This window comes from Sphaeramia orbicularis, chromosome 6 (assembly GCF_902148855.1).
Source record: "Sphaeramia orbicularis chromosome 6, fSphaOr1.1, whole genome shotgun sequence".
NCBI lineage: Eukaryota > Metazoa > Chordata > Actinopteri > Kurtiformes > Apogonidae > Sphaeramia > Sphaeramia orbicularis.
Window position 1 is genome coordinate 47,475,014 of NC_043962.1, and position 21,316 is coordinate 47,496,329.

The 21,316-nt window shown below is 39.0% G+C and overlaps 1 protein-coding gene across 2 annotated transcripts in view; it reads right to left on the reverse strand.

Moving 5' to 3' along the window:
- The window catches only part of tmem117 (transmembrane protein 117), a 60,453-nt gene that overhangs the window by 19,137 nt on the left and 20,000 nt on the right, over window positions 1-21,316 (reverse strand). For both annotated transcript variants that reach the window (XM_030136172.1, XM_030136173.1), the window contains exon 3: window positions 14,341-14,473. In XM_030136172.1, coding sequence (XP_029992032.1) covers window positions 14,341-14,473 — 133 coding nt within the window. The remainder of the gene's footprint in view (window positions 1-14,340; window positions 14,474-21,316) is intronic.

Here is a 21,316-nt window from a genome sequence, read left to right on the forward strand (position 1 = left end):
GTTTACATGTGTGAAGATGTGTCCGACGCCATGGTAACTAAGTTTCAGTGTATATAGCAAAGTTTCCACTGTACAGTAAACTGCAATTCCCCTCATTGCAAGTAACTATATTAAACCTAAATGTGTTTGTATAACTTTTTGTAAAAGGAGCCCTTTGGCTCTAATTTTGTATTTATGTTGGGTATATTTTGTCTTCTTGAAGCTAAACATAAAACTGCAATGTCGTGGAAGTCTGTTCACAGACCAAGCCCCCGAATCTGGGTTGAGGGGCTACTGCAGTGCCTTGCCCTAGAGAAACGTACATTTGTCACTAAAGGGAAATGTAACACTTTTGTAAAGATTTGGGGCTAATTAATGGAGTTTCTGGAGGGGGACGTTTCCATAACACCTTTGTAGTCTACTGTTTTTTTGTTTTTGTTTTTTTTTGGGGGGGGGGTTTAAAAATCACTGACCATATTATGAAACACGGGTGCACTCTATGTGGGGTACAAACAGTGTCCACCTGTGCATGTACATGCCTGCTATATATTTGTTACTCTTTTTCTTTCTTTATAAACCATGATGACAAACAGTCAGTTACCAAACCAGCAAAATATACCACTAATACCCGCATATTATGAATTTCTTCAAGTGCCCTTTTGTACTTACTGAGGTGCCTATAGTTATGTTCTGTTTCATGTCTTTGTATTATAACTGAAAAAGACAATTAAAAACATTTGTCAAAAAAAAAAAAACAATGGTGGGGTAACATAACTGAACATAAATACTTCATCTTCAACTTCAACCATGCTCTAATCTGCAATACATTTATAAATATAAAAAGAAAAAGTTGCATGTCACTGATTTTTAATGCCCATGGGATCCCTGATAGTTAAGGTTACAAACCAGCGCGCTGAAGGCTTTCAATGCTCTGAGTCATTACAACAAACAACCTGATTTCTATAACTATTTAAAGTCACCCCTTCGACGTAAATGACTTCATACAGGGTTTTATAAACTTGTTTTCTCTGTTAGACAGCCAGTGATTTAGTCACCACAGCAACTGAGTGACCTCTTCTGCCCTGTAAAGGCTGGGCTCATTCAGAACATTAAATTGCGACCTTGGCTTGTTCCACATTGAAATGCATTGCTTGTCTCCTCCTTGCACACTACAGTACCTAGTGTTGTATTTACAGTATACAACACTGAGCAGCGGTAGTTACTAGGGAGCATAAAGCTGTCAATACACACTCTATTCACTATCACTTTACCATCTCCCAAGGCAACTTAAAGCCTCAATCTCAATTCATCATTCAGCACAGAATCAGCCCACGTATTGTATTAAACTGGCTAGAGATTGAGTTATTTAGTTCTTATTATTTCCCTGGCTCAGGGGTAAGAGTGAATACCATTGGGCAATATCCCAGACAGCAAAGTATTAGGCTCTCCATTCCCTCTATCACTTTTCCATTAACACAGCAATGTCCAAAACCAATGTATCTTGAGTCGATCAATGATAAATTTTACTCTAATTCTAATTTTCAATCACTAACAAAAAACAAAAGTGTCTTGATTTGCAACTACAGAGATGACTAAGTGGGCACAAACATGATAAATTAACAGGATTTGTAGGAGATAATAACTACAATTTGAGGTAATCAGACACCTGCATCCTATAAACAGAGAGATGAAGAGGCTTCTCTTAGACATTTTCCACCAAAATAGTTTTTGTTTTTGAACTTGTTCTGTTCAGGAACTTTTGTTCCATCTGGGGAACCAGCCCGTATTTCAAAAGGTTCAAAAGGACCTATTCAAGTCGAGCATGCCTTACAATCACAAAGAATCATATTGAACTGTAACATCACTCATTGTTTCTGAAATAGTGTTGGGAAGCCAGGAGTTCATGTTTTGGCCATCACCATGTTGGCTTTTTGAAGTGGCCATATTTGGACAAAAGAGGTGGAATGATGGGAGCGTGAGAGGTCTGAGGTGAACTAATGCTAACCTAGCTTATTGAATCTGTAAAATACTCAAGTTTATCAAGCACTGAAAAACAAAGTCATTTTACAGTGTTGTTAGCGGAACCCATTAACCACAACTACAGTAGAACTGACTGTCAGGAAAATGTGGCCGCAGACAAGCAAACTGTCAATCAAAGCCTGACACAGCAAAAATCAAAACTTCTATTTGACCTGAGATCTGATTAATGGAGGAAAAATTTAAAGATCAACCCTAAAATGAGTTATTTGAGGTTCCAAATAAAATGGATGAGACTGGAATGAGTCCTGGGAAAGTAGTATTTTTACAGAAGATTATGTGTTTCTATGGGACCCAGGGATTCATGAAGCCAACCCCTGTGGCAACTTTATTACATTCGATTAGATATATTAGATTAGATATTTCAGTGGTGGCTCTGTTTGGTACTGAAGATCTCGCCCCTTGATCTCATTGCACAAAGGACCAAAATATGCAAAGATACACTGCCTGGCTAAAAAAAAAAGATCCTACTCATAATATTTTACTGGATCGCCGTCCAGACCTGTATTAACTTCGCCAAGATCTTGCAGTCATGAAAAGTCTTCATCCCTCCCAAAGATCCTCAGTAGGCTTCAGGTCTGCACTCTGTGGTGGCCAATCTGTGGGTGAAACTGATCTCATTCTGCCTGAACCACTCTTTCACAAGCTGTATGAACGAATGAATCCTGGCATAGTCCAATCTTTGTGCCCTTGAGCAAACTGACAGTTGTTTAAATATTTCAGTCTTTGTAATCCTTACATTTTTCTGTTGGTCTATTACTTGTTCTTGTGTTCAAGAGAAACCACCTCTTTCTTGTGTTATTTTCCAGCTTTTTTTAAACTCAATAGATGGTAAATTGCCACCAAACACTAGGTTTATTCAGGAGTTACTCTTTTTTTCCCCAGTGCTTTCTCATGCTTCTACATTATTGCTGTTGTCAACTCCATCCTCTCTTTCCAAACTGTAGAGTGACACACCCACAATGGTTTGCACTTCAGGTCAAGAGGAAAGCTGCTATTTTTTGCTTACAGCTGTGAAACAATTTTCCAGGTCCCGTCCAATGTATTTTTGGTTGAAATGCTCAATATTAGATTCACAAACTCAAACAGTACTGGCTCCATGTTGGTGGATAAAGGACATCTGCGATATGCTTAAATATGATCATGCAAATCTGCACCATTATGCATATGCAGTACACATTAACAAGTGCTAGGAGAAAACAATTAAAGTGTTTTTGCTTGTTTGGCCAAAAATACTTGTTTTTTATCTGAGTGTGATATTTACAAAGGTCACGACATGCTTTATAAATTGCTGTCATTAAAAAGAAATACCACAGATCAGCAGGCAGTTACAGGAACAAGAGATCTTGACCTGCGAATACAAAGAACCTGAAATATTATTAGAGATATGGATAATGTAAAACATAAAGATGTGATGTCATGACTGAATGGCTTTTACAAATATCAACAAACTAATAGTACAATCTTTTGTTTTGCTACTCCTCAGTGTTTCGTATGCAGATGAACAGAAAAAACAAAACATACAGCCCATATATTTCCAGTGGACACAGCTATCTCAACCATGATGTTTATTGTTTACAACTGCCGCAGTTTCTCTTTATGTGACAATGACATATGAAGAGGGCTTCGACCGCAGCTGCCGCCAACACTCCACCCCTTTGTTCCAGAAACCAGCAGAATAATGCTATCAGGGAGGAAATGAAAAGCCTTGTCTTCTAGTACCATGCAGCATGTTTCGGAGATATTCTTAGAAAAAAAAAAAACATTACTTTGGTGTTACCTTAGCTAAATGCAATATGTAATAAACCTTTATTTAGATACATGTAGGAGTGTGAAAGTCAGCAGGTGAGGGGGGGTGTAAGTATGAGAGTAGAATGAAAACTGAGATAAATGAAGTTACACTGTGAGCCATTTACCTTGCAACATATAGCAACAGGTTTCATTAAAGTCTTAACAGGAAATCTGTATTTGATAACTTATACCTGGTATTGTTGCTCAAAATATAACAAAAACTGTCTAGTAAAACTGTATATTCACATATGGAAATCTCTAATGATTATTAAACTGGAACTGTGAATAAGTAGTTATTGTAAAATACCCCAAACCATGCTTATCAAATAATATGTTGCTGGGTTTGACCAATAAATACTGCATAATCCAAATCAAGGGGCAAAGGCTTCGGCTCCAAAATGAACCTCTGTCTACCGCAGGCTTACATTGAACTCCTCTCCAAAAACACTAAATTAATCATTTTCTTCCTGAAGTCATTCTGATCTTATGTCTTTTCTAATAAGTATTCTGGTCCATCTTTAAATGTTTCCTCCATTGAAGTGATACTAAACCCAAAAACATGTTTTTTGAACTACAGAACAGCTGCTGAACAGAATTATATGACTCAGCTGTAATAAAAGTATTGATGATGTTGATGATACAAATTATAATAGAAAAATATGTAAACATTTTCATTTTGTAGGTGAAAACAGCTCAAACTACCACTTCCTGTTTGAAAGTCTTCTTGAGCGCTCACACCCGCTCACATCTGTTTTATGGAAGACTTTTAATATTGTGTTAGCATGTCCCTATATCATGAAATCTGAGCATGTCACTAGCTGGGTCTCCATTACAGTTTTCCGCAAACTAAAAGTGATATTTCTACAATTTCAACAAAGTACAATTGTAGGTGTTACCATTGAAGAGTGTTTGGCTTCTGATGCGTGATGCTAGTAAAGTCCTGTCTCGCAACATGTCGTAATTCTCGTAAAATACTAGATTTTTCTCACAAGACGCTCATTCAAGGAAGATAGACGCACTGCGTTTCATGCTAAACCTCCATGGTGTTGCCACTGTAGTGTTGGTTGCATCTACTGCTATTGGAGGGACTGTCTTAAACAAAAGAAGAAGGGAACATATAATCGTCTCAAGGCAAAGTCCTTATTTATGGCAGTGGCCATGCATCTTGAATTTCTGGGAGAGAACTGTACATCAGGTAATTCACCAACGAGTTGTGGATCCAGAATTTCCGAATGACTCGGGCAACGTTTTATGAGCTGTGCAATGTTATTGAACCTCTCATGGCACCAGACTTGTCATACAGTTCCTACACAAAAGCGAGTGGGAATTGTCCTATACAAACTAGCCACCTGTTCTGAGTACAGGGTCATAGGTGAGATGTTTGGGGTGAGAAAAACCACTGCGCACAGATGTGTGAAAATGCCAAAATATGTTTTCCGTTGCAGTTTTGCACTATACTTCTATATCGAAACATCTCAAAAACCACCTCATGAGAGAGTAAAAACTTTTTTGCGATCTTTAGTCGCTTTTCCATTGACCCTCAAATTGCGCGGATATAACATGCGTATAAGAATTAGCCTAATGGAAAAATTAGAATTTTGCCAAAACTCTTGTTTTTCGATTGAAAGTTTTTGCTGGCAAGAGGTGGTTTTTCAGGCGTAGCGCAAATGGTATATCACTGTGTCTTGTAATACTTTGTAAAATCTCCTTCAATTAAATAAAAGTTAAAAAGAAAAAAAGAAAAAGAAAGACCTTTTTCTGCAAATAGTCACATGAATTAAAAAAAAATAAATAAATAAAGGATGCTGATGGACATTACAACAAGCAAAGACACATGGCGTGGTATGTATGGACACACCAGGAAACTAATCATTTTTTAATTTAGTACGGGATAGAGGGGTAAAATATAATAATAATGAATATATCTGCAAATCATCATGATATTTACATTCGTCGCCATGTTTATGGCATGACTTCTTGTGTCATCTCACAATAAATAAACAAATCATCGCATTTGTGATTTAATGGAAAAACTGACATTATGCACATCTGTTTTTCAACATTAGTAAATATCGGTAAAATTTTGCGCATATGTCCAATGGAAAAGCAACTTTTGACAGTTTTTGCAACATTGTAGTGTTTCCTTTACCAGTTTTCTACTGCACAATTTACATTTTGCACATTTCTGAGGGTGATAGAAACCCATCTGTCTCAAATCATAGATGTTCATTCCAGCCATCCTTCAGTCAAACATTGCCAAAACCTCGCTCATTTTCCAACAGGTCAAACTGAAGAAGTTACATCACTGAATTCAGAAATACTTGACTCACAGGAAGGCTGCAACTGTGCCTCTTAAAACCATGGCTTCGATCATTTAATTTATTTGTCGGTTTGAATCTGAAATAACATATGAAACCACACCACAGCGTCACAACAACACAGGCTGCAGAACTGCTCTTTTGTCAGGGAACTTTGATAGATTGAAGAGCACTTCGGGGCTTCAGTGCCCGTGGGAAAGAATTGTATGACAGCAAGAAAAAGTGGCAAAAAGAATCTGAATATAGCACACACAAAAATAGACATTGATTTTTAGGTGGGCCATTATTACATGGAAAGCCAGTACTAAAACAAATATTAACCCCTTCAGAGCCTCATACGGGTCTACATAAATGTCCTTTGATTCTCTGTTTTATGGATGTCCTTAAACTACTCCTGTCTGACATCCACATCTGGACATAAAGACACTGATCTGATCTTGGTCTTATCCTTTTTCTGACATTGGAGCCATTTGCAGAATCATGCAGTAAATGGAGTTAGAATCTGAAATGGGGGGTAAAGCTACTCTTTAATAAGATCTCAGGTTGAATAAAAGATGTTGATGTTTGCCGTGTCAGGCTTTGACAGACTGGTGTGATTGACAGCTCACTCGCTTGTAGAGCTGGATTTAATAAAACCTATTTCTTGACAGACAGCTTTACTATAGTTGTAGTTAATAAGTAACACTGAGACTGTAATTTTTCCATGCAATTCTTGACAAACTTCACCACTTTATTATAATCAGTGAGCATGCATTTAGCATTAGCTCACCCTTGACCTCTTGAAGACAGCTTTGACCCTGACCCCAATCACACTCCCCCATTTGGTCACTTATGGTCCTAATATGGTAAGAGCCAACTTACAAACTACTGGCCTCTAAACATTAGTTAATAAAAAAAAAAAATAAATAAAAAAAATCAACAGGATGCATTCATTGGACCTCCTCTGGCCCTTTTTCATCTCTGTGCATTTTCAACCTGTCAAAATGACATCCAGACAACAATGACAGAAAAGTAATGAACTCCTCACACATGTTTGGAGACATAACCTAAAATTTGCATCTGACTAACAGCTAAACTCTGTACCTCCATTCATTATACTTTTACATTATTTTCCAAATATATTATATTTTGCATCAAATAATAAGAGAAAAGGAAGGCCAGTGTCTCAAATGAAATTTTACAGAATTTGCTAAAAAGGAAGTTCTAAAAGAAATACTTATTAAAAATACATTTATGCTCATTATCCTGCATGCAAAATAAAACATAATTTCACCAGAAATGCACTGATCCAACACAGGTAAGTCAAGGCAGACGACCATAATCCAGGAGATGGGGTCTGCTCGAGGTTTCTGCCTGTTAAAAGGATGCTTTTCCTCACCACTGTCACCAAGTGTTTACTCCTACCTGGAGGATTCTGTTGGGTTTCTGTAAATTGTCTTAAGAGTCTGGTTTCAACCAGCTCATTATGTAAAGTGTCATGACATAACTTTTGTTATGATTTGGCGCTATATAAATAAAATGTGACTGATTGATTGACTGATTGATTGATTGAGTGATTGGCATGTTGTTTTACTAAGATACCCATAGTATTATATCACAGTATAAATATATATATATATATATATATATATATATATATATATATATATATATACATACAGGGTGGGGAAGCAAAATTTACAATGAACATTTAGTTGTTTTTTCTCAGCAGGCACTACGTCAATTGTTTTGAAACCAAACATATATTGATGTCATAATCATACCTAACACTATTATCCAAACCTTTTCAGAAACTTTTGCCCATATGAGTAATCAGGAAAGCAAACGTCAAAGAGTGTGTGATTTGCTGAGTGCACTCGTCACACCAAAGGAGATTTCAAAAATAGTTGGAGTGTCCATAAAGACTGTTTATAATGTAAAGAAGAGAATGACTATGAGCAAAACTATTACGAGAAAGTCTGGAAGATACTATTAAAGAAGAATGGGAGAAGTTGTCACCCGAATATTTGAGAAACACTTGCGGCAAGTTTCAGGAAGCGTGTGAAGGCAGTTATTGAGAAAGAAGGAGGACACAGAATAAAAACATTTTCTATTATGTAAATTTTCTTGTGGCAAATAAATTCTCATGACTTTCGATAAACTAATTGGTCATACACTGTCTTTCATTCCCTGCCTCAAAATATTGTACATTTTGCTTCCCCACCCTGTACAGGGGGAGTCAGAAAAAAACGCTCTTTCCATTTAAAGAAATTGTACTGCTAAAACGGAAACACTGATTTTCCTTTTGACCATACAGTCATATTGATGTGGTTATTGAGCATGTCTGGTGATGTAGTCATAGATTTATTGCATTGCATAAGAGAGAGAAGGTCCATTGTTTATTGGGCACTGAAATACCTGCCAACACAATCCCCCACGATCTACAATCCACGATCCCCGGACTTGACCCCCCTTGATTTTTTCTTGTGGGGGTATCTTAAAAACCGTGTGTATCAGACTGTTCCACAAACTCTTCAGGAACTCCGAAATCGCATCACGGCTGAAATCCAAGCCCTACGACGAACACGAATGGCGAGAAGAGCTGTGTTAGAGATGCGACAACGAGCACAGATTTGCATCAATCTGAATGGTAGCCAGGTTGAAGGTCGTGCCGGACGACTTCGTTGAGACAAAACATTTTGATGGTGAGTAAACATGCTGTAATGGTTGACAATTTCAATTTCATTCACGGTGGCATAAACTGTGTTGGCAGATATTTCGGTGCACAATAAACAATGGACATTCCCTCTGTTATGCTATGCCATAAATCAATGATTCAATCGCCAGACATGCTCAATGACCACATCAATATGACTGTATGATCAAAAGAAAAATAAGCATTTCCATTTCAGTGGTACAATTTCTTTAAATGAAAAGAGCGTTTTTTCTGACTCACCCTGTATATACATATATCACAGTATTAAAAGTCTATTGACATTTACAGCAGAAAACTAAGCCCTTCAATGCAACTTACTGTGCATGTATTTTGTTAACACATGCGCATTTGTTTGTTTCCCACAATCACTGGCTTTCTTTCACTATAGTGCTGCTTTGTGTTACTTAAAGGAGCCGTATGTAGGATTATGGCCAAAACTGGTACTGCAATCACATTCAAAATACTGTGGAGCACAGGTGTCAAACTCCGGTCATTGAGGGCCAGTATCCTGCATGTTTTAGATATTTCCCTCTTCCAGCCACACCTGGTTCTATTAATGATCAACTCATCATCATGCTCTGCAGAAGCCTGATAACGATGTAATGGCTTCCAGGTGTGATGGAAGAGGGAAACATCTAAAACATGCAGGATACCGGCCCTCGAGAATCTGAGTTTGACACCCCTGCCGTAGAGTGTGGTATCCTCTCCTCCTCCGCCCAGGCTAGGGGTTGCCAGATCCAGCATGAGCGTCTACTACTAGCGTTTCCACTAATCCTTGCCACCACACCATAAATTTCATACAAAAAAATCATCACCAGACTTATTCTACATAAGTCTAATATATAATAGGCCAGGACAAACATCCTGCCCACTCAAATGAAAGTTTGCGAAGATTCAGGAGATAGGGAAAAGGTAAATGAGCCTTAAGTTTCACTTTTACTTCCGTACAAGCGGCACGGATCGCTACCCCCCCCCCCCCCCCCCCCCCCAACCGAACCACGGATGCTGGACTACTAACCCCCCCCCTTTTGGATTACACACCGCTACATGAAGAGGTCACTTAACCAGAAAACACTGAACTACAAGGAGCTACCATGGCAAGTGACAAGTCCTACACCGGTACCTGGTCTCTTCACCAGTCCAGGACCGGCAGTCTCTTCACCAGGGCCAGGAGAAGAGACTGCAGCCCGGCCCCGGGAGAACACACCGCCAGTCTGGGACCGGGTGAAGAGACCGCGGCCCCGGCTCTCAGTGGTTCTTACCGGGTGGTCAGACTAGCCGACATCGGTCTTCAAATTCTTCTCCGCTTTCATCCGTCTCCATGTTTCAAAAGCATCTCCTATACATATCCTTGTTTTGTTTCTCACTTTGTCACAATGTATTTGGGAATAATAAGATGCCTTTTAGGTTTATTAATGTCAGACATTTATGATCAGAAATGTTCCAGCTGCAGCTCAGTGGGAACTGGCAACCCGGATGCAGAAAGGCTACTGACTCTTCAAATGCAAATATTCTGGCTGGACTACTACTGTCAGTGATATCAGTATTTGAAATGAACATGATTCCTTAATGTCTGGTGACAGTCAAGGCCATTTTATAATTACTTAGAACATAATTCCTACATACTGTACCTTTAAAAATAAATCTGTGGTCATAAAAAAGAAAACAACAAGCCTGACATTTGCTTATAAATAACAGAATGATCCCAGTCTCTTCCATATAGCAACACATCAAAATCAAAAATCAGAACTGATTAAGTACAATCAGTGCATCCCTAAAAATCTAATTCTGGTTTAATATCAATAATATTAATATTATTTGCATCATACCAACAAAATCAGAAGCTCTGTGTTATCACTATTAGACCTATCACCCATGTTAATAATGTATGTGTTACTTTATAAGAGAAACACAATCCTGCCTATGAATCAGTGCTTTTAACCATGTCATAAACAGAAGAAAACCTGACCATTTCCTTTCAAGACTTTGTTATGAAGACTGTACAATTTCTAAGTAAAAGGAGTAGAGTCTGACTGTGTTTTGGTGGTTTACTCTGAATTATCTGTGAGTATAACCATCTCCCTCTGTATCAAAAAAATAACAGTAACAGTTTGTAAATAATAGATTTGAGGCTTCTCAGTCCTCAGATCATAGACCCTGTTGTTAGAGATTCACGGCCGTTGTATAGGCATCAGCAAGTCCCATGTGTGATCGCATGCAAAAGGAGAAATCTATGCATCGCAAAATACTATTTATTCAGCCTTTTAATTCCACTTGTCCATGGTATTACCACAGCTTAGTGCTAGATGAACAAACAGACAGATGAGAGGGACGGGTATGCACACAGCACAAAGGACCATGTTAAACAAAGAGAAAGACCCTCATATGACAGATTCTAATCCCATTCAGGGTATCACTGTGGTCTAATACATCTATCCATCCATTGTCAAAGACACCCATGAAAATGCAACCGTCTCTTTATCCTTTGCAACCATCTTCCATTACTCGGCTGGCCCCCTTTCTCACCTCATTCATCTTTTTTTCTCTACTGGGTAACAGACAAAGAAAGTAAAAAAAGTCCTTTCACAGCTTACTGTCCCACTACATCTCCCAATTAGAACCCAGCATACTCCTTCCCCACATCTACCTTCACATACTTTACCACCCACTTTCTCTAAATTAGTCATGATTAATGTGTACGCTACGCATTGGGCCGTCTTAATTAAATAACACCATCTAATTAGGGGCTGATTTCAGTTGGTAATGGCACCGTAAGATGGTGGAATGGGATTGTGTGGCGTGACAGAACATTCATGAAACCCATCAAACTCCCTGGGCGGTCACACTTCCCTGGTTTCATACAAACAGCCCCCCAACCCCCCACCCTTAATCTGACAGTTACATTAAAATGCAAATAGCCCAGATGTGAGGGTTTGGTAACAAGTGGATTACAGCTCCCAGGGAACCACACCGGACACCTCACCCGCCACCCCCCGATATGATATAAGTCAGGTAACAGGTTGGTAACTGTTGACCCAGAAGAAGCTGTTTAAATATTGGCTAACATGTGGTAGACATGTAAGATTACACAGTCTGGAAATCTCTTTGTGCTCAGAGATAATGGCCTTGATGAATCCATTTTACACGACTAATCATGAATAAATACTCGCCATTCAAAAAGATATACAGTCTAGAAGCCCTGTCAGTGATTGTTTACGGATTGTTGTTTATCTTTTTCCATTGTGGATGTATCACTAGTTTTAATTAAATCAAGCTCAAGACCAACTGAAAGGTCACAGAAAATTTAAGCATATTAATGAGCAGAGGGCATGGGCTGCATGCGGCATCAGGTCAGGGAGACAGCAGGGTGACAGACGCTACCCCCCCCCCCCCCCCCCCCCCACACACACACACACACACACACACACACAAACACACATGCACACTTCGCCACACAAAGCTCAGTCTCTCTCTCCCACAAGCGTGTACATCCAACACACATGAACGTAATGACAGCTAACTTGCGCAGGATGTGAGACATGAACAATATGTGGCGTGTGTGTGGGATGCTCTATACCCACCAGAAGAGAAACCCCTGCAGTGCACCATCATGGCTAGATGTCAAAGCCTGCTAACCCATGCCAAAATACCTACCCTTTAAAAAACCTCTGTAGTAATAATACCTCACAGCGGCTTGTTCACTCAGTGCAAATGAAAGGGAAAAACACCATTCATTCCCACTGAGGGGCAGCTGCTACCACAAAGGGATATTGTACTTTTCCTTTGTGCACAGGCAAAAAGAAAACTACAACAGCCTCGCTGCAGGGTAAGGGAATGGCAGGAGGAGTGGGGGGCGATGCAAATAGGGTTTGGACATAGATCAAAAGACTTAAGTTTCACTGCATCATCAGGCACTTTCTGTACCTCCCCTGCAACCCCCCCTCCCCCTCCCCCTCCCCCCCAAACCAGTCTCTCCTCTAGCCTCCATCACCTTTTCACTCATTCTGCTGCATTCAGACCATCCAGCCTCAGAGCCCATCTTCAGAGGGGCATCCTGGCAGAGTGTGAACATTGCTCTTACATGTCAGTCTTGAACAGAGATGTGAACCCTAATGGTTTTTGGCAGGACCCAGGCCCTCAGTGGACACACTGCTGGAGCAGAAAGGAAAACAAGCAGGAGAGAGGGACAGAGAAGAGGACAAGTGCAGGAAACAAGCAGGTGTCTTGGCGGAGTCACGTTCACTTGCTTTACAACAGCGCCATCTGTCTTCCCGTAGGGAGCTTTACAGTGTTGAAGTACTGATGTCACAGAACAGCACATAGGCAAACAATTATGGTTGGGTTAGTGTTGTGTTAGTCAGCGTCATTGTTTAATTGGCTGTTATGATTGCTACTCTTCATATGTGCAGAAATTAAGCTGCTAATATGAATACAGAATGCATGTTTAGTTGTTAGTCAGATGCAAATTTAAGGTTATTGTCTCCAAAGATGTGTGAGGAGCTCATTACTTTTCTGTAATTGTTATCTGGATGTCATCTTGACAGGTTGAAAATGCACAGAGATTAAAAAGGGCCTCTTTAGTTTGATGTTTAGAGGCTAAAATGAGCGGCGGTAAAAAGGAATCCTCTTTGTGACAGATGCACTCGGCGCGCCTGCAAATGTAACTTTTCCCTGAGCAAGCAACATTCATCGTCTCAGCAGACCTGCCCCTCTGCTCAGCCATTCGCTTCTGTTTCTCGGACAACCAGAGAGAACAGACAAGATGGATGCCGGTGTCACCGCTCAGGCCAGAGTGACAGATGGGCTGATTATACAAACTCATCCCTCTGGTCGTAGAAAAATACAACACCTTGCCTGCTAGCTAATGGCCTTCATCTGCCTGCACCTTATGGACAGTTGATGCTTGTTGGTAATACTGAAAAACAGCAATATTTAGACAGATCCCATTACAGCCCTGGACTCTCCCCCGACAGGTTGTACCTGAATAGACACCTGCCATGCTTTCCTTTTTTCCCCCCAAACAGCCCAAGCAAACAAAGTAGTAAATCACCTCAAACTGACCTCGTGTCTGGCTGGCTGGCTTCAAGGGCATGTTTTCCTTCCTCTAGACGGACACATTGCAAATACATAAACGGATTCCTGTCAACAGCTTGATGTGTGGGTGTCAAGCTCCGCTGTGCACAGTGGGTACTCGGTAGGTAAACCAGACCAGGAGGAGGGAAACCAGGACACAATCACAGACTCATGGCTAAAACATGAGAGCTGCCAACAAAAAGTCAAGCTCATGAGAGAATAAGTGTGGGTGTTCAAGGTGATTCTTCAGGATTAACTACCCTCCAACCTGCCTGCCCTACCTGTGATTTAATGTGTGGGTTGATTAATCAGTCCGGTATCGAGTCTCTGTTCAGGCGAGGCATTTAGATCAATCACACCAGCCAAAGGGGAGCGTACAGTGGCTCTAACAAATGGAGGCAGAGAATGAGGAAAAAGGAGGAGAGTGAGATAGATCAAATGGCTTACTCCATGCTCCCAGCCATCAGCAGGAAAAGGTTGTAGATGTGTGAGAAGATGAAGAGGAAGAGGATTGTGCTGAAGAACATGGTCATCCAGGAGCCATGATCCTCGCGGAACATTTTCAGCCGCAGGTATCGACCTAAAGGGAGCATGACAAGGACACTGCTGTCAGTGGTGGTGAAAACAGCATGTCAACCTTCCAACATGTATGGCCATGAAATGGAGATGAAAGTAAATAAATTAGTCACATAGATCAATAGTGTCCTACTCCGTCAAACACATGCCCTTTAGGCAAAGAAATTAAGATTAAACACCACTTTCAGGTGTCACTTAAAAGCCCTGGGGTAATTGTCTTTTCCTCAATGATTTCAGTCTGCATTTTGTCATTTATCTCAACAGAAAAAAAAATGCTCATTTTGTTCATATTTCATGCATGTCGTCACTATATTGATGCCCACTTGTATTTCATGAAGCGAGTTCTGCATGATTAGAGAAATTATTCAAACATTTGTGACCTGTGGTGTTGTTTTATACAGTCCTAGCTCAGAATCAAATTATGGAGATATCTTTCTGGCAGAGCATGAGATTGATTCAGATATGCCGCATTCTGCACAGAATACCTAATCACATGAGCTTGTCCTCCGGTGGCAGCGTTCAGCAGAACTTACAAAGACAACAAAGGGTATTATGTGACTTGACGTCCCATGAAAAACTACAGTTGAAGCATTTAGCTTTTCTGTGATTCATTACTATTTACTGAATGAAGACAGACATTTCATTTCATTCTTACCTTTTTTTTTTCTGGTCAGATTGAGATATGAATTGCTGGGAGATCTAAAGAACAATGTGTGCTGCAGTCAAGCATGTAAAATGTAATTGCACAACAGCATCTTTGATCATTAGTCCACTTCATCAGAGCACTTTATATATTTTGTCTGTCTGTAAAGGACAACCATCATTCAGATCTGGGTCAAATCATTTCTGTAAATAAAAAAAAAAAATCTAAATGAAAACCTCACACAGACTGAGGCATCTGAGAAGTATTTGAGAGCCAATTTAGGATGATTTTGACACAATATGAACAGTCCTCATGTGGTGAAGCACTACCATCGAGTCCTCCAAGGTTACTCAACTGGCAGTTAATTAACAAATATGCTTCCAATAAGCTTGGCTATATAAGTCTATTTCCCTACTTCCATATTGCTCACACACACACACACACACACACACACACACACACACACACACACACACACACACACACACACACACTATTCTCCTCCTCTGTTTTAGCCCAGCAAGCTGTGATCTGGTGCCAGAAGTGGCCATCTTCCCAGGAACAACTCTTTGTTTTTCTCTCCTGCAGCTCAGTCAGCGTCCCTTTGAGTTACAGCTCCTCAGAGAGCTCATTGTGTTTGTGTCCGCATACACATACACACAAATACACACAGCCAGAAAGACAGCAAAGCAGAATGCTCCATTTATTTTCCCATTACAGCCTGGCTGGTTTACTCTCCAATAGTTTTACATGCTGTTCAATCTCAGCTTGCTCGTTTAACTTTTTTTCGTGCTGAACACATGAACAGCAAGATGCTTGAGATTCTTGTGGAGATGTAGATGTTTGCCAAGAAATACAGCTGTGATAAATAAATCTCCTGTTTTAGGTTTATGTAAAGTAAATAAGAAATTGTTTGACTTCCAAGTACACAGCATCTACAATGTTTAAGCTTTGATTATTTACTTCATGTGGAGGTTATTGAGGTGGACAAATCCTAAATATCTCCTTGATAAAAACAGTCAATCTCCAGATTCCTGGACAGAGAGCATAGTTGCTTTGTGTGAGGCCACACCATACGTCTTGCTCTGTGATATTTCAGGGCTCATCACAGTTGCATAATTGAATTGACTTGCATGGGTGAACTTAATTGCCTCCAGTGCCAATGAGCCCTGGCTTAGATGTAGGTGCACAGTGTGTATCGGCAGATCTGACTTTTAAGCAGCAAGCTGCAACAGCAAAAGCAGCGTCCCTCTCAAAGCCTAAATGGGCAAGATTTAACCTGGGGGTGATTGAAGACTATTGAGCCAAGGCACCTCCCTACCTTAGAGGACCCTGATAAGCAGTGATTCATTGCATTGTCCATTACAAGGATGAGTCCAGCAGATAGCAGACAATGACACCACCACATGAACAAGGAAACCACAAACAATCACAATATAAAATAAAAGGTATCTTTTCCTATCACTCAACTACACCTCACATTGGAGATATGCTTAAAATATGACTTAAAAGATGCACCATTTTACTGAATACTCACTCACAGGAGATGCAAATTGTTTTTACAAGGTTAAAGTATTTGTTTTGTTTTAAGATCATGTCAATCTTTCTTCACATTGTTCTTACATGTAAATTCAACATGTAGCTATGTCTCCATCTAGTGGTAAGACACTGATATTGACTATGTGTTACAGCTTTAACAATTATCCTAAAATGTCTATGATTTTCTATGGAAAGCTGATATACTAGCCCATCAGTTTAACCATTTAATATTCTTCTTGGAACTTTATGTAGGATAGGTTGTGTAGGTTGTCTTTCAACATCAAATGTTCTTCAAATACATATTACTTGTTATTGGAAAAAAAGGGGGTTTTGTTCCTCATAAGAAACCCTGGATGGCTTTATGAATCACATTTATGACATAGGATAACCTTTTACTTTTTTGTCATATTGGTGTAATACTTATTTCCAAAGCTGTATATTTCATACAGTGATGTGTCTGTTCCGACATTGGATTAAGATCCGCCCCGCGATACCTGCAGACAAGCAGACAGCTTTAAATGCATCTGTTCACATGTGGTGTTAGATCGCATCAGTAGATATGTCCTGAGACATCACTTCTTTCCTGCTAACTGTAAGATTTCAGCAGTCTTTAAAGTTTATCAGGAGCCACACTTAGCTACATTGATGTAATACACTTGGGTATTAATAATTTCTACAGAATCTATGGGATAAAATCAACAGTATTTATGGGATATGACCAAATTAAAGCACAACAATAATACATCATCAGCTCATGTCAGTATCCTTTCTTGTTGCTTACACTTTTTGAGAGCAAGTCTTTTGTTATCCTCAGTGATAACTACAAAATCTTTAGATTTATGCATTGCACCTGAAATATAGTACACCTCTAATAACAAATCAAAGAATGGTTAAAACAAGGAAAATTTCAAGATAATTTGTAAAGTAATAAAAGAGTTCATAGAATTCACCCTATATAACCTAAAAATGTACAATTTAAACCTGCGCAAAGATCTGCATATCAAACTCACAAATCCTTTGCTTAAACCTATTTCAGTACCTGCTGTTTTATTATAACTTTGCATCTCAAACTGATATAATCATTAAACTGACTAAATATATATCTAAATCTACATGTAGTCCACCTTCATGGGCAATTATATAAAGAGATATAGAGATTCTCCAGCACTGTGAATCAAAACTAGAGAGGTTTGCTATGACGGAGAATGCCAACTTTGCTATTACAGCAATAGAAGATCAATTTAACATTTTTGTCTTTTTTTTCCTACTCTCTTCCTTTTTGACTTGGCACAGAGCATCTGTCAGTGCATTCACCTGTTTTTGGGGAACATAGGGATTGTGGTGAACCCAGCAACTACTTTATTCACAGTGTTACAACACCTGTAATTTAACATAATACATAGAGAACAGCATGTAAAACTGCACAAGAAACATAATGACAATGCAGATCATTCCTGTGTAACTGTAAGACAGAACAAGTAGAGGATTTTAGCGAAAGCCCATTAAGTTTGCTGCTACGACCTGCCAACAGTCCTGACACCTCCTGTATGTGGGGTTACTGCCACTGTGTGTTCACAAAAGAGAGGACATAACCTTAACCCTCAGGTGTGGGAGGTTATGGATGACCTGTGTCCATGATCTCCCCATCCCCCTGAAGCTTTACTCCTATCCAGCTGGGGGACGCTACAGTCCACTGCTACTAACTTTACTAATGGATGAAGACCCATGTTTGATTTTTAATGACATGTCAGAGGTACAGAACCACATGTGCTGTTAGTTTCATTTATGTAAAATATTTGTGTACATAAAATACGAAAACCGCTGTTTCATTGTCCATCTCATAGAAGACACGTTCTTGGTTAGATTAAGCTTGTTTGGGACAAAATACTGTAGAACTGATGCACTGAAATACAATGAGATTCCTTAAATCTTTTAGTTCTGCATCATAGAGATTAACAGATCCAAATCCCTCCCTATGTTTTTTTCTGTATCCTTTTGGTCCATCTTTGCTCATCAAGGACTAGATCTTTACTGGAGGCCTCATTTGAATCAAATCACGACTAATACCACCTTTTGGTGTTTTTTATGTTCTTTTTTTTTTCCAGTATCTAAAGTCATCCATAAATTGTCTATATAAATGCATATTTTCCCTAGTGAAGCTGATACACAAAAAACATGAAATATGCAGTGTTCATACTGTCAACCATGAAAAATAAGTCACATTAAATTTTAATGTTATAGAATCCTTTTGGGATTGCAAAGAGGAAACATGCACAAATTCCCAATTTTAAAGTCAAGGACATTTTACATTTTCTTTTCTTTTTTTAATTTTGAAAAATAAATTCTTAAGTGAAATACATTTTTTTCATGTTTATAACAGTGAAAATTATATTCATTTCTTATCCAGATACAAAGGTCACCATAAGTCCACATTTTAAAGCATTTTAATATTGTAGGTTCTATCTTTGTCTTTTAAAGTGGTGCATCTTCTGCATAGTACTCATCATATGGGAGGCCACAACTCAATCAATGCACCCTAAATATTGATATGATAACACTGCCTCTTCTGTCTGTTTAATGATTGATTTGTCCTTAAAACATGCTTATGAATTTCTGAAGGCATATGTGAACTGTGGAAAGTCCATTTCCTCATGGAAAAAAATGTAGCAAAGGCAGAGCGTTGCTCACATGAACTCAGATAGTAACTCACATATTAAGGATTTGATTAAGCACAACTTTGTGGACTTTCTGAAAACTGCAGATGCTCTTAAAATATTAATATGATGGAAATGCTAGACAGACAATGTCAGCTGACTCGGCAGTCCTACAGTGCCTCCCAGGTCATGTTTAGTTTAGTTTAGGTTAATTTCTTTCCACATTACATACAATAAGATTCTAAAATTAAAAGAAAAAGTACATTGTGTAGGACATGTTAGAAGCCAAAAATGTTAAACATCTCCCCTTAAAAAAATTTAAACACATAAAGAATCATAAAAATCACAGAAACTAATCCAAACACCTTTTACCTTTTTTTTTGGTAAATAATGATAATGTAAATGTTGATTGAAGTAGGGGACATAGATTGTTCCATAAAGATGGCCCTAAATTCTCATTAATTCTGATCCTCATTATTCTCATACTGATTAACAGAGGTCTGGCAATACGGAAGTGGCACATACTGTACGTGTTCAGACCACTAGAGAATGCAGACAAATCTGCCCCAAACCACCTCTGAATGGATCTTAAGTGCCGTCCACATATGATTGGATTTGCCAAAATTGATTTTAATGTAAGATGGGAACAGGGTCATAAGCGAGACATTGGTCTGGTTTCAACCAACTCAGAATTTTTTCATGTTAAAACGACAAAATAATTCAAAAACCCTAACTGCGGTAATGCTTTCAATTGGAGGGATGGAAAGGCAAGGAAAAAGGAAAAAAAAAAAAACAGGACACATGGTCTTATTTCAGTTTAAGACAAAAATCACTAAAAACCCTTTAACTTGAAATAAATAGCAGAAACCTCATGGATCTCTTTTGCAGGACCTAAACCCCACAGTCTCCTTTCCACCATGATAATGAGATCATATGCAATAATTCTGGGAAACCCGCAAGCTATAAAGTCAGGAGATTTACAATGTTAATCCACTCAAAGGACACAGAGGAGCCATGGAGCCAGACAAGTGAAACACAAACAGTAAAAATCGAGCATCGAGCACGTGCACGGGCACAGTGCAAGGATTACATATCAGACGTTGAACAATAGTTTTGTTTAATCCTCTGCTACATCACACACATATCAGTCACAGGTGGGGCAACACACCGACGGATCCCGACAGATGAGAAGCACACAGCTGCTGGAGGACGACTGAAGACAAGCTGAGATGTGAGCGCTGACTCCATTCATCATGATAGAGTTTTACAAAGTCAACCACTCTGACATATCTAAAGGGGGTGAGTCTGATCTTAACTGAAAATCGTTCTTCTCCACATTTTAGTCAGAAACCTACACATTTAATAGATTTATATTAGACTGAAAGAATGGCATTAGATAAACTAAGATGAAACTCATTAATATATTATATTTGTTAAAGTAATTTTAACTCTGAGATTAGCTAATAGCTGATTAACATCAAATTAGAATATAATATTTGCAGTTTTCCCTTGTATTAATACAGTGTAGATGAACAGTAAATGTCTTCAACATGTTTAACATCATTATCAGTCTTTAACCTGCATAAACAGGCTAGCGAACAGCACAGACAGGTCATCAAGGGTGAAAATTTTCATGTAAAGATCTGCTCAGCTGAACAAAAAGAAACTACTGCGTTATCTCTGATTAAGTGCAAACATATGCTGACATCACAGAGACAATAGATCAACAGCTGTCAGGTTTCATTGTTCGTAACACACATTGGTTAGTGTTCACTTCCTGGACACAGTGTCAATGCTTGGAGACCACAGAGGCACACTGGCTAGGGTTTGATGTATAGCAAAGACAGACGGCCTTCTGATTGAAAGGCTTATTTCACTTCTAGTAATTACAGCCAGTGTTTCATTTATCCCCATGATAAGTGAATTTACTATTTGTAACATTTTTTTGGTTTTATTTGTAACAGAAACCATGCATACACAGTCATGCATGTGTAAATCCTTTGCATAGTCA